Source organism: Corvus hawaiiensis, chromosome 4 (genome assembly GCF_020740725.1).
Source record: "Corvus hawaiiensis isolate bCorHaw1 chromosome 4, bCorHaw1.pri.cur, whole genome shotgun sequence".
In the NCBI taxonomy this organism is placed as follows: Eukaryota; Metazoa; Chordata; class Aves; order Passeriformes; family Corvidae; genus Corvus; species Corvus hawaiiensis.
This window is the reverse complement of record NC_063216.1, coordinates 66,392,630-66,407,779: the sequence shown is the minus strand read 5'-3', so window position 1 is coordinate 66,407,779 and position 15,150 is coordinate 66,392,630. Positions and strand designations below refer to the sequence as shown.

The window sequence follows — 15,150 nt, the reverse complement described above, 5'->3', positions numbered from 1 at the left end:
TGGTGTTGTGCCTGGGATCACGGCTTGTACACTGTCATAAAGATGCCTTAAGTGCCACAGTCACTACTGGGAACCTCTGAAAACCCCAAGTTTGGCTCTGAGCTGCTGCATCTTGAAGAACTCTATCACAGTTTTTCTCCTTTGGACTCATTATTAGAATATTGTGTCTTTTTCTCTCCTCTTCTGCTTGTGATCAGGGATCTTTTGTTTGCCGGTCAGCTCAAAGTGAAATGTCCAGTTGAGCTGCTGGCTGTTTCCATGGTGTAAACAGGATCTGTTCCAGGGCAGTAGAAGTACACCATGTCAGTAAAGGGCCCAGAGCCAACGCTGGCCCTTTTGAAGAGAGGCAAATCTCCCAATGCAATATTCCATGAAGCCCATCTGTAAGAGTAGGTCAAACTCAGTCTCAAGGCATCATAATCTCCTTTTGCTGTGTGCAGACTAAGCTGGTTCATAGTACCAGAAAAAGATTTTTTTTCATTGAATGGCCAGCATCTGTCTTTTACAGTTTGCACAGTCTTTTGTTTCTTTGCTGGACAGCAATCTTTATGTCACTGCAGGCAGAGACCTCGACGAGCCACTAACGCCACCCAGATGCCAACTGAAAATCTGAGCAATATAAGAGAATCTACAAAAAAACACCCCCGAGATCTTCCATGCTATAGCCACCTCCCTATGGAAGAAGAGGTGTGCCATTTCAGCTCATAGAATCAGGCACAATATAGAATAAGTGTTCTCTAGCTACTTTAGAGTCATTATGAAATGAAACCTGAGGACACAATTCCTGTATTAATGTGACTGTTGAAGCAGCAGCTAAAAGATTTTGTTCTGCTAGAGCCAGTGTAAAAGCAGAAAATAATTTCTCTGATCTGAAAGCTGTTTAAAAAGAAAATCCTACAAAACTTGGAAAGGAGTACAGTCTAGTGGCTCATAAAGGTAATAGTGAAATATAGTATTTCCAGTTCAGAAAAAGGGAAAGAAAAGCCACAGAAGCATAAAGCAGGAGAATCCAGCAGAAGGATTAGCATGCACAATGCAGCCATTCACCCCAAAGCAAAGGAGAGCTCTAAGGGAACCTGATCATATTAAATGTGAAGCTAAAATTAGATGCTTGCAAAAGCAGATTGGGATGCAAAAATTAAAAATAGCTGCTGTATCTGAAGAAAGTGGTGGAGAGTTAGATTTGAAGTCACTAGAGGAAGATGATTTAGGGGCTGTTATGTATAAATGAGAGAATAAAAAGAAGCTGAGACGAGCAGCGCGTATAACAACAGATAGAATACCATCCCAAGATAGGGGGGCACAGCACATAAAATGACTACTGCTTTACATGACAAGAAATAACCCAGAGGATTCAGCTACTAATCTTAGGCCACAGAAAGCAACAACTCTGGAGTTGAGTGTGGGCTACCTCAAACTTTGAATTAAATTGAAATGAAACAGGTGAATTGATTAAAGCTTGTGCTAATACCAGTTTTTACTCAGATTGTGAGTGAAGTTCCAGCATACAGCCTCCTCCATGACTGCATTAAGCCAAATGGCTGCACAGACAGGTAAGGAGGAAACACAGCTGGCAGCAATAACATGAAGTCACAAGCCAAGAAAAGACAGAGCATGTTTTATGAATAAATGAGGAGTTGCTCAATTGTTGACAGGATTTAACAGTGAGTAGAAACCACCCATTGCTACTAGGGCACAGGTACCTGCAAGCAACAGGTACAATCACCTGGCAGCAACAAAAATCAACCAGATTCCATGGGCCTGATGGATTATGAAAACTGACGCCTTAGGTTTTAGCCTGTGTATTTTTCAAATTCTGTACTGCTTGGTGTGTGACTCTGAAGTTTCTTGGAGCCTGTTAATTTCTGCTCTCTCATGCTAGGTAGACATAACAAAGCCTCTCCAGCCCTGCTTTCCAAGGACACCAAGACTGTCCTAGGCCAAAACTATAAACCAAAGAGCCACTAAGGAGGGAGTAAGCTGAGGGGCAAACTGAAGCTTTAATTGGAGAATTAACCCTGCTATGCAAATGAACCCAACCTATAAAAGGGGGAAGAACTCCTGACCTGTTGTCCATCTTGGGGTCCATTTTGAGAATAGCTTCAGGCTCCCCAGGGTGTACCTTTGAAGCCTTTCAAATAAATACCTCTTTTATTCTCTTACTCCTATCTAGTCTCTGTTTTCTAGGAGGCCTCTTAAGGCATCACAACCAGCTGTCCAAATACACCCCCACTATTTGCAAAAAATGCTGATGTAGCAGAATGACAGGGAACCTACTTAGACAGCTAGAAGAATACTCTTACTATTATGGGTTTGGTCCAGGAGGTAAGGGGGGAAAAAAAAAAAAAAAAAAAAAAAAAAAAAAAGCCTGAGGGAGCATTCCGGTGTCAGCTAAGCAGAACCCACAGTGAAACATTAACTGAAAACGTGGATAGCTGAGAATAGGGGCTGGCAGAGGCAGATTTCCTTAAGGAAAGAAGGAAAGAAAAATATGGTCAGTGTTGGCACATATGTCCCTAACACCTAGAGCGCTTGTCCTGGAACAAAGGGCAAAACCTTTGACTGTGTCCATGTGGGCACAAATTTTAAGGATAGCACAACACAGCTCTGTATTCCTGCCTTCCCAACTTGAGATGAACAAAATAACCAGGGAAGAGGAGTGCTACTGAGTACAGGCAAGTTTCTGGAAACTGCAACTGAAAATTATAAGGAATATTTGTAAAAAACACAAGTCTGAAATTTTCCTTTCTTTTTCCCTGGTCTAAATATGTAGAGTTTGTAGGAAGGCAGTGTTTATAAGGGTACACCTGGATTCACTTGACATCACAGAAGGGAATTCCACATTTCAGTCAGCCTCTAAAATGCAACTCTATAGTGTTGCTAATGTACATGGACTGGATCCTAAACTTGAAGAAGCCTCCCTCATCCCCTAGTATTTGAGGGATGGGGATGCACTCCTACATTGTAGCATTCTTCTGACTAATTAATTATTCAGCTTAGTATTTCAAGGTGATTAAGCAGCAAAATCTAGCTTCTGATTCTGGTCTCTGTAACAACTTTGCTTTAGGCAGTACAGCAAATATGTTAGGAATGAACACATACAAAATACTGCCACAAGAATATAAGTAGATGATCCATGACCCGTGTTTGATGTGCTGTCATGACTTGCTTAAGAGTGGGCCTTTGTGGAAGCATCAGGGACCATCTTCAGGCATGAGGTACCCTACCAGCTCCCCAGGAGTTTGCAGTAGAGCAGGCAGCCAAACCACCACAGAGAACCACAGTCCAAATACACCCCCCACTATTTGCCATGGTCCCAGCCTTATGGGCTGCTCAGTTCTAGGCAAAGGGGAAAAATGAACAGGCTGCAGCTACCCTGTGTCCATGAGCAGGTGATGAACCCACAGTCTTACAGCTCTTCACGTCTAAGTGGCATCTGTCTTCTTTCTCACCTTCAGTGAGAACCCCACATCCACAGCTTCCACTGCTAGCCAAGTGTGCTGCAGAGCCAGAGCCTTGAGGAATTCACCACCCATCACAAAGCACCGTTTGGCTCCAGTACAATCAAATCTAGCAGTGCTGCTGGCCTGTCAGCTGCTGCTTCAGTGTCCCAGCCCCAGCCTGTGCTGCAGATGGGTTTGCTCACTGGGGTGACAGGGCCTAAGGGACACAGTCCCCAGAGCAACTCCATTCTGCACTGTCAGCACTGGCTCTTGGGGATTTGACATTGCCAGATCTCTCTTGGATTTGATTTCCGACTGCTTTTCCTGCAGGTTGGTGGCAAAGCTGTCAGCCAACACTGACACCACACCAGCTCCCACGGCAGGGACCCTCCTGGGAGTTAGCACACACAGAATATACATTTCTCGGCATTGTCACAGAGGCCTGACCATCACATCACTGGTCACAGCAGCCTAAACCACAACATACTTGCTTCCTTAAACACCTCCTAATGCTAATGGATTCTATTCTTCACTGAGGAGATCTTTATTGCTACCCCATGCTGACCCCTCAGCTTTATTTTCCTTCACAGCCACCTTACAGCCTTTCTTCCCACCATGGGTTTCTGATCAAAATCCCCCTCTCTAGCATCACACCAGGGATCATACAGCACTTGACTTGCTAGGGCTGCATAACTATAGCCTGCTACCAGAATAATTCCTGCAGTATGAGAGGATTTTTGTGAGCTTGCTCCACTGATGGCTGCAAGAAAAATTGCTGCCAGCTGAGGATTACTTACCTGTAGAGAGCTGGCAGAGATCCAGGCCCTTTGTTCCCTCAGTACAGAGGGATCAAGCAAACTGCATCTCCTGATAGCAATGGTGATTCTTGTGCAGTCAAGATAAAGCTGGTAAATCAGACAGTCTTCCCCCTCCTCTGCCATGAGTAAATAAGATACTGAATGTTTTGGTGCTGCCAAAATATATATAACAAATATAATGTTAATTCAAAGGCAAAGACTGCTCAGCCCTTTGTGGGAGTCCAGGGTAAATGAGAGCAGCTGCTTGCTCCTGCTGCATGATGCTTTCCATTTCATCTCAGCTGCAGGACTCGAGCAGCCATCAAAGCCTGCAGTATTCTGCATCAATCCCTCCCCCCTGCAAAGGGAAACAAGCTTTACTCTAATGAACCAGAAGCGCACATGGGGTTACTTTTCCTTTTTCAAAATCTTGCTTGCTGTGGACTACACATCACACTTACCTTGGCCTGTTAACAGCAACCTGGCTCTGCATTTAGCTCTGTAGAAATTCAGGCTGCCTTGTGTGTCTGTTCGACAAAACACAACCACTTACTTGTGAGTCTCTATTTTGCTAGCTATAGTCCTGCCTGCCATGTTCTATCTCCTTGTCTTTTGAAGGAAAGCACTCTGGGGATGGGATGCACCTGTTTCTTCTACAAAAAGCATGAGGGTAAGTTTCAGCCCTAAGGAGACTAGGGATGTCTTTGAGTGCATATGAAACTTAAGTTTTTGTTGAAACAGTCAGTCAAGTGTGCTAAGATTTCCAACTCAGTTTCACTTGTTATCTAGACCTCAGCCATCAATAAGGCCTATGCTGATCTAATCCATTACTGCATATGCATTTTGCATATGCAAAAATACTCACAATTACCATTTTATAACTAGGCTGTGCCAATGACTAGCAGGTCTGTATGAGACAAAGTAGATAAGCACATAAGAAATAGACAGGAATATGGTTCTGTTAAAAATATTAAAGATTAATAAAAAAATATTTTAGCCACATCATGTGTGACCTTAAATCCCAAAGATTGAAAAACCTAAGGTGTAATTACCATATTTTTTTCTTAGACAATATGAAAATAGGAGTTTTAGATTTTAGGATGAAATGTGTTTTTAAATAAATAAACATGCACAGTGATGCGAACAAGTGAAAATTGCCCTTATTACCTCTTCCAAAAGGTAATTCAAACGAAATTCTGGATAGTTACAAGTTATAAATGCCCCTTCTCTGAGCTGGCAGAAAGAAGTGTGAGCAGCACCAGGCAGCACTAGCCTACAGGAGTGATACATAGTCCTTTTTACAAAAACCACAGGGCCCCAGTGTAAAAGCCCCTCCTGTAGCACAGATAACTCCTTCAGCCAGCACAGGCAGCAATAGCTAAAGCCATGCCCCAGAAGCTACACAGCCAATGCAGTTGCATCCACCACTACAGCAGCAAAGACCCAAGGCACATTCTTTCAGCAGCAGTCATACTGAGTTTATTATACCCTTTGAGACTAAAGTTTACTATCAGAAGATCAATAGCTTTGGCACACTGAACAATTACAATTTGCATTATATACATACTTATGTCTATTTTCATCATAAACAGTTTAAACAAACAAAAAACCTGAACAACTTTCTTACTAGGTTTGTCAAAACATTTGTTCTGGGCAATTCACAGAGAGTCAGACACCTTAATAAAGGAGTCCACATGAGAAGACCCAAATATTGTTCCCGGTGAACGAGCTCAACAACATCAATCAAGAATTTGTCATATTCAGACATCTCACCTTACCTCCTTTCACACACAAACTTCATTCATGCACCTCAAAAGAAATACAAAGAAGCCTAAGCAGTAGCAGAATATATCAACTTTGATTTCTAGAGTATTTTTAAGTGTTTTGGGCCATACTTTATTTTTCCTTCCTCCCCCACCTCCTTCAAGCATTTAAATCATCTATTGCACACATATATAAGCTCTCATATTAGTGAGACTAGAAGCTGTGAATTCATTCAACAAATCTCCTTGTTCAGAGATTGGCCCAAGCCATTAAAGAGTAACAACATATTAAACATAGAAGTAATGTCCTTCCTGACAGGGCCAGCAGCAGATTTGATACAATGGTCTGAAAGGACTATCTGGAAACTGACGCATCTTGGCTGCAACTTCGACAGAGCTATGAATTCTACTGAGGTGACTCTTGCAAGGTACCAGTGATGGGAAGAAACTAAACTGCATTTTCACACACCCTGGGTGAATTTACTTTCCATTTTTCAGAGAAGTCTTGTCAGAACTAAAGATGATGCAGTAATAACCCAGATACAGTTGCTTCTCAGCCCTCCCTCCTATAAGGCTAATTTAAGAACCAGAAAGGGTCAGCATCCAGATAACCTCCAAATTTTGCTCTACAAATACTGTAATATAATACTGCACAACCTTGAAAGACATAATATATTTCATGATAATTAAACACTTCAGATGGACTACCCGAGACTTTGTCAAACCATAGTACAAAATAGAAGTTTGAATGAATTATCAGTTATTATTGAAATGAATCCTAATGACTCCATGCTCTTGGTAGTGTGATGTGAAAGTGGAAGCACTTCAAAAATATCAACTTCTTTTATACTCTTTCAGTTGGACTTTCAGAAATTCTGTTCCATTGGCTGTGCAAGTTGGTGTCCTTGTATACGAGCCAAACATTTCCTGCCCATAAAATCATATTAAGCAAGCCAAATGCCTGTAGGGTAAAGAAAATAAAAGGGCAGGGGGGGAAGAAAAAGGGAATATGAAATTTGTTGTATTTGATTGGGTTTTGTTTTTCTTTTTTTAAAACAAGCCAGAATATGCCTTCAAGGCAAACTAGAAAAACAATACCTTTGGCACCCCTTTCATTTGGACAATACATTTCCTCAATCTTCTGAGTATTATAAACTATTTTAACCATTTAACAGAGTTCTTGGTAAACCAGAGAGTCACTCACTCTCTCCTTTGCACAGAATTAGACAAATTCTTTCCAGTCACTGAGCACCTCTGCATATGCACTCTCAGACCACATGAGTAATTATTATTGGGCCAAAGAATAACAGCCTGAGTTTCGAAAAGCAGGATTCACTAGGAAGTTCATACAATAAGCCTAATTTGCTCTGCTGTGAAGGGTTCTTTGTATGAACATGAGCTTCATACTATTTTGTTACAAGGAAGCTCAATTTGATGTGTAAAAATGCTCACAGTCGACTAAAAATCTGGGTTCAGCACCAGCACAGCATTTCCTCCTTACTTGTATCAGTCATCAGACCACTTGGGTGGCTCACTAAGATATTTCAAGTTGCTCCTGGCTACAGGCATAAATAGACACACAGATGCTTCTGGTAATGCTGTCTGTAACAGCTCCAGAGGTAGATCCTGCAAATTTTCTCTTTATTTTCTTTAGAAGGAGACTTGTTTCCTTCAAGAAATTATTTGCTCAGTGTTTTACCACAGTATTAATGGACCTGAATGACTAATAACCCATAAAGAAATCTTAACACACAGCAACATATGCAATCAGTAGAACAGGACTCTCAGGTACCATTTGTTGTTTTTCAACACATTTATTGTGCCCATATGGTGGAAGGCATACATACCACAGACACATTCAGAATTCCCATGCTGGTCACAGAAAGAAAGTGGCAAGTTGTCCCTGGTGCTTTGCAAGATTCAATTCCTGGAATAATGCTGGCTCCTGTGGACACCTTGATGTCAGCAAGTGCCTTTGCCCAAACAAAAGTACTGACCAGCCACAGAAAGGCTGTCAAGACACTGATAACCAAGTCCTACACAAGAGAAATACTCATTAGTAGGTCAGAAAAACAGAAGAATATATATGAGAGCAAGGCAGAGACAGTATCAATTATGTCACCAAGATAACTGCAGCAGTGCTAACGATGACAAGAAAATTTAATCATTAACAATGTTATAATTACAACTGCATGTTGATAACCAGCTACAAAACTATATGCTTGTGCTTGATAGATGCAAAAGGCAGTCTTAACCTCCGTAAGAAATTTGTTTCTAAAATCAGATGCCTAGCACTATTTTATGAGGATTTAAGCAAAAGTTAACTAAAGTGAAGGTGGTGGGAGAGGGGCAGAGGATTTAAATCTGGATGTCTGATATGCAAAAATTTGGCTTGAAAGGTCACTAAGTCCATTCTCAAGCATGGTATGAAATTTCTCATTCAGAGCTTCAATACTGAAGGTGACTAAAATTCACAAGGTAATTATTTCCCTCTGCCAATTACAGCAGGTGCTGTATACAGAGAAAATTCTCAGATTAACAGAGGAGGTCCCACCTATGGAACAATATTATATTCAAATGCATGATATAAAAGAAAAGTTGTGGTGAAGGTACTGTTCTCCTGAAAAAGTGAAAGTTCATTCCAGTGCTTCAATAACCACATAAGGTGTGATGCCATGGATAGCCAAGGGCTTTGGGTCCCCTTTTCTGCTTGAGTGCTATAGTGACCAGTCCAACATACTTATGTTCACTCTCCATTTAACTTTTGTAACTACTGGATATCCACCAATCATTCTCATATTCACAATACTTCTCATCTCTTTGTAGTTTCAAAGTAAAAACATTCAAATATCTTAGTACTACTTACAGTTAGTGGAAACTTGTTATTTTGTTGGTACACGTGGTTATATCCAATATATACCACAAGGGCAGTAAGGCAGTAGAGGAACACCAGTGCTGCCAGTGTAACAAAGAACTGTGCAGAAGAGGAGAAGTTACCCATGAGGTAGGCATCAGTCCAAGTACCACCACAGCCTTCTGGGTCTGGTGCACTAAATACAACAGTATTCAACCTGTGAAGATTATATCAGTGTAGTTAGAGATTGCTATACAGTGGGAAGCACATATAATTATGCTTCATGCTTCACAATAACAGTGCTTCAGCAGTCTGATTGTATAAGTTTGCTCTGAAAGATACACATATAAATAATCAGTTATGCAACACAAAGGTTTGTCAAGCTACCTGAAGATTGTGCCCAATCCTACACTGAGATATACAATATTACCTTCAGGAGAAGAATCCTAATCTCATTTTTAGAGCAGCTGAACAAAAAATCCCCTATTTGGAAGCAGGCTTAACAATATTGTTTTAGAGACTGGCAGTTAAACAAGGTGATCAGGACTTAAAAGGCATTATAGCTACAAAAAAATTGAAGCACAGAAGCTGAATAAATAAAGCCTGTGTGACTAGCAGTGACCACTCTGTGACCAGCACAGAATTATTTCAGATCCCCATTCTCCCCTCCAAATGCTGTTACAATGCTGCATTTCATGACCAAATTCTGTACTGTTGTAGTAGTTTTAACTGGGTGGCCACAGGATCAATTTCTGTATTTATGTTCTTACATTTATTGAACACATATGGAGCACCAACCCTGCACTCATCATAGGTGTGCAGCTGCAAGAGTAAAGAGGAAGCCTTCTTCCTCCTGCTCCAGGAAAGGAGCTTGTCCCTACAAGAGTACTGCAGTGACACTGAAGTATTTACGTTTTTTGTGCCCAACACCCTTACCAAGATAATGGTGGAATAAACTGAAAAGACTTTTCCATTCAGTTTTTGAACAAAAATAGGATAAAGGAGCATTCAAAATAATCTTATCTGGGCCTCCAAAGCAGCTACAAATTGATGAAGAATTAGGCTGCTAAAATTGATTGTGTTGTTTTGCTTACTAATTACTTTCTACAACATTCATGCACTGCTAGACTAGAGTGTAAGGTAGAGTCAAAGAGAGCATAACACAGTCTACTGCCATTTCTACCTGCTTCTTCCTATAGGGCACTAACAACTACAGTGATTTGAACAATTACAACTAAATGCTCATTTATTGCTGCTACAGAGCAAGCCAGAAGTTTCCCATCTTCATTTATAGAGTAAGTACATAGTCATAAGGAGACAGATGGGGAAAAAGGGAATAATAAATAATTATCAAGTAATTACTGAAGAGCTAATGCTCACCTGAATGGATAAGCAAAAGCAGCTGTAATTGTTTTGTTTACCACACCTTTGCAGGAAACTAGAAGTGTAGTTTCACCTTGAAAGCCTCCACATGTGGCAAAAGCAAAGATGGCAAGAATCTACAGGAATTAATACATAGACACATTAGTGCACACCACTAGAGCTCAAAGGAAGCAAACTCAACATTTAGCTGAAATAGCAGCAAAGCTGAAGTATGAAGTGATGTCAAGAATAAAATGCTGAGTTTCTAAATTCCAAAAGCATAAGCAACACTGCTAACCAAAGCCCATTTGAAAATGCTTTCTGTTTAATTTCACTTGCACAGAAAAATTTTTTGGGTTTCTATTTTGTTGGCTTTTTTAATGCTAACAGCCAGCATAGTATTTCTTGCAGTGGATAAAGGAAATATTTTTACAGTCTTGCATATCCACAACTATAAATTCAAGTAACTAGAGAGTATATGCTCAAAGTATCACACATCAACCTGACTCTCTAAATAACTCTTATTTTCCCTTTTTTCACTATCCAGACCCTAAACCCCCAATCATCAGAACACACAGCATCACAAGCTGCTGTAACACACTTGTAATTAACACATCAAGCTTACGTATCTGCAATCCAAGGGCTTGGCTGAGGAGCAGCCCAGTGTTGGGCACCCAACACCAGCAACCTGGGGCAGGCTCTGTCAGCCCAGTAGCTCACACCTCTCCAGGGGTATCCAGCCCAGGCACAGGAGCAAAGCCAAGCCTAGGGCAGCAGAGGAAACAGCCCCGCCATGCCCCTCCAGCTCTACTCACCCATTCAAGGACCTTCACAAAGCCCAGAGGCTCCAAGAGCATGCTGAAGTCCACCCTCAAGCCCACCATCATGGGAGAGACCAAGGCAGCCAGCAGGAACCAGAACAAACACCAGCCAACTGCTTCAGCATCCCCGGCACCTCCATATAGAGGCACCCTGTGCCACACCCCATCACCTGGAGATGGGGATGGACACACCCACAGACACTCAGCTGGGGCTCTTCAGTCCCAGGCCTTGTCTGTGGGATGGGGAAATGATGCAGTGACTGTCACAAGGGGGTACAGCATTGGCCATTTTGTGCAGTGAGGCAGCAGTGATTTCTTCCTCTCCTCTGTCCTCACCCCCTTCCTCTTCCTCTCTCCTCACCCAGCACACTTTGGGCAGTCATATGTGCCATACCTTGAGCTTGATGATTTGGTGGCAAACAAGGCACAGGCACCTGACAACCCATGTGCTTGCTAAAATCTCATCAATTACCTTTGACTTTTTAAGCTTTAATTGTTTTCTGTGACTGCACTTTGTTACTGATATATTAATCATCAGTAAAAGTGAAGAGCTAAAACTCATGCTGAAGAAGGTTTGAGGACTGTAAGAGGGGCTGCTCTCTTCCCTGGCCAGAGACCATGGATAGCCAAGGTGGCCACGGGCACAGCACTTGCTGCTGCAGTTTCCTGGCTCTGATTCAAGATCAGAATCTTGAGGATTCTGGGAGCTTCTTCTGGGATTACTGGGGGCCTCTGAGGAACACCAGGGTGTCTGGTGCTGCTCTTGGGAAAGGGTGGCTATGGGAGGCTGTGGCTGCTTCTTGCAGGATCCACCTGATCTGGCAACTTATAGCAAAATCTGCAAGCAGATCCTGGCCAAAGGTCCCACATACTAGCTGAACCCCATTATTGCTGCCAGGCAGCCTTGAAGAAGGTGCTGAGGAGATGACAATAGAAGAGTTGGCTTTGAGTCCAGATCCTGGCTGTAGTTAGAGGGTGCAACAGCTTGTGCCAAAGGGGGCCAGTAACCTCCACAGGACAGCAGATATGTGCTCAGCTGTGGTGGTAGTGGTGTGCTGAGGGTCCCAGTCCCAGCACTGTCAGGATCAGCTCTCCCTTGGCTCAGATGGAACTGCTGAGGGGATTGCAGCTCTCCAGTCCTGGGGCTGACAAGCTGAGGTGTTCTATGGACCTGATACCGACAGGTAAGGAAGGACTGCTCAGGGCTATGGAGGCTGGGGGCCTGACTGAGTTTGCTCTGTGACAGATGTTATTGCTGTGAATAAGACATGGGAGACCAGCCTAGGGTAGGAATACAGGGGGAAGCTTCCAGGCTGGGGACTACCTGTGAGAACGATAGCAAAGCCAGTGTTCAGCTGGCCTAGAGCTGTGCTGCTGCAAAGTGCCTGAATGGCTACAGGGTCTGCCATTCTCACACAGTTCAAGTAGAACTTTTGGCTTTCTGTGCAATGACCAAGAGAGGTGCTGACATCTGCCTACTGCTCCGGATCCTGGAGGGAGTCCAAGTTAAAGCTTTGGAAAGGATGGCTCTTTCTTTCACTGCTTTGTTAAATAGTATGTAAATCTCACAGAAAATCCACTGTGATCCAGACAAGCAGTGCTGAGGGTTCAAGCCACCTTGGTTAGCTTTGCTGCCTGGAGAGCCAGTGCCCTTAAGGAGTAAAACAGGAGTATAAAACCAGGGACAGACCAAGGTGAAATATCTATTTGCTCATCTTCTTGACATCCTCCATGCCAAAGAAAATCTGTTCCATGTATAAGTGGCATACACAATCTTAGTTCAGCCTAAATGAACCAAGTAACTTCCTGTCCTCCCATCTAATATGCCTCTGTAATTTTTTCTGTCTTTCTTCTTCCATATATTCTACTTAAACCCTATAAGTAATGTATCTCCCTAAAGATGAATATAGACACTTGTTTCATTGCTCTCCTTTTCCACTTGTCAGTTAGTTAAAATAATTTCATTATTTAAAGCATTTTTCAAAAATGCTCTTTGTCCTGATTTATATGCTTTTTCTTCCTCAGGTCTTTTCAGATGTCAGATGTCCAGTATGGATGTACCAGAACTATATACATTGTTCTAGCTGTGGGCTCGTTAATTCAAAATTGGAAAGGCTCTTAATTTTTCACTCCATATAACTTTTCTTTCCCCTGAGGTTAAAGGTATTTTGGAACATTTCTGCTAGTGGATTTAATTCCAAAGTGATACCAAACATTTAAAATACAGGTGGTCCTTCCAAATGGCAAATTTCATAACCTGAAGCCAATTCTGGATCAAATCTCTGCAAGGAAGAGTTTAAACAGGAGGACTGTATATTTGTTAGGAGCACTGAAAAAGTCCACTACAAAAAAAGAGAGTTATTTTATTGGAAAATCAGCTTGGCTTAGAGAAAAAGTGATTGAAGTATAAAAAATACAGAACAAATGTGAGAAAGGAGAAGTTGATAATAATACAAATTAGAAGATAGACTATGGAAAAAAAGTGATAAGAAAGCAAATGTGCCACAGGACCAGTATATGGTCTACAGGCTTCTGGACAATAGTGATGCATTTTTGAAACAGAGGAGGGAGAGAAGAGCTTATACCAAAGTAAACAGACAGAAATGTGGAATCAACTAAGAAACAAAAAAGAGAGAGAGAAAGAGAGAGAGAGAGAAAGATTAAGCAGGAACAGCCAAAATTGTATTCTGTATTTGGGAAAAAGCAGGAGAGTATTAATATGCTAATCATGTAATAAATCCTCTCCAGTTCAGCAGGGCTCAGGGGAGTGCTGAGTCACATCTGCTAAAGCTTCTATATCAGCTGTGAATACCCAGCAACCCCAGTTTGGACAGGGCTGATAAAGGAGTTCTCTTAATACAGACGGTGATTGACGGTCATCTCTGAAACACTGTTTGAGGTCCAGGTGTCTGAATGCTATGGCAATATAGTCCTATCCATTTATCTCTATTCCTAAGAAAAGAGATGGGGTGACTGATGCAGAACCCTCTTGATGGTGAATTAAATTAGAACAATACAGTTAGTGTCAAGCTGCATGGTCATTTGGGAGTCAGTTTTTGCCGATTAGCCAATGCTTAAGCTGATCAAAAGACTGCGCTGATAATACTTGACACTGTAACATGGTTTCAGGTTCTGTGATGTATTTGGCCTGGTATTTGATGACTCTAGAAGGATATAAAACTCGTGTAATTACTGATTTAATTAGAAAGCAGGTAACTGATGGAGCTTTAACTGAAAATTATCAGTAGTAGTAGTAAAAAAAAAAAAATTCTCAGTATACTATCCTTTGGAGGTTAAAAAAAGGACAAAACCTGTGATGTCTATCTAGCTGGTCTGACGGTGTCTGACAAAGCTGTGGGAGAGACGAGTGGGATTCCTGGCTGCCCCAGAGATGTGTGTGCAACAGAGACAGCAAAGTGTCTGTGCCCCTGAGCAAGGAGAGAGGGGGCTTCCCCTGGAGCACTGTGCAACAGTCTCATTTACTAATGCCTGTGGAAGATTAACTCAAACTACCTGGATGATTAAGAGTCACAGAGAGCTCATTTTCTAAGACTGAAAGAACTTGGGTGGCTTAGCAAAATGAAGGGTAACTGAAGGTATTACTGCTGGCTTGAACTGTGCAAGGGAGCAGACGCAGGGAAGGCAGAGATTTATACTGAGACAGTTTAGCAAAAGGATCCTGCATGTAATCAAAGAATATAATTTATATTTAACATACAATGTGAGATTCTGAAAATATATTCCAACAGAAGACAAACACAAAGTTGTTTTATAGGGAGTTCAGAATACTTGCAATATTGTTGTTTATGACAGCAGTGGAAAAAACCCTTGATGGTTCATGGTGTTCTTTGCCCATCCAATCCCCTACACAGTCCAAACAAGGATTAATTCAGGGAAGTCCTGAGGTCTGTGTTTACAGATAAAGCAAGAGTGGGTGATTAAGTTAAAACTTATCTGGCAGGGGAGGAAACCATTGCCCAGGACTGCTCTGTCCACAGCACTGTCTATTCAGCAGGGCTGGAAACACCAGGTGAAGAAAGTGCTTTTCTTTCTCCCATAGTAAATAAAATTTACTTGCCACAAAACTGTCTGCAGATAGTTTCTTATCAT

The 15,150-nt window shown here is 41.8% G+C and overlaps 1 protein-coding gene across 1 annotated transcript; it reads right to left on the bottom strand.

The window, feature by feature from the left end:
• Nucleotides 1-6,751: 6,751 nt before the first annotated feature.
• SYPL1 (synaptophysin like 1) lies at nucleotides 6,752-11,106 on the bottom strand. The gene is made up of 5 exons (XM_048302325.1): nucleotides 11,035-11,106; nucleotides 10,238-10,356; nucleotides 8,870-9,074; nucleotides 7,851-8,039; nucleotides 6,752-6,964 (listed from the first exon to the last, which is right to left on the bottom strand). The coding sequence occupies exons 1-5, from the start codon at nucleotides 11,104-11,106 to the stop codon at nucleotides 6,848-6,850; spliced, it is 702 nt and encodes a 233-aa protein (XP_048158282.1). The 3' UTR covers nucleotides 6,752-6,847.
• Nucleotides 11,107-15,150: the final 4,044 nt, after the last annotated feature.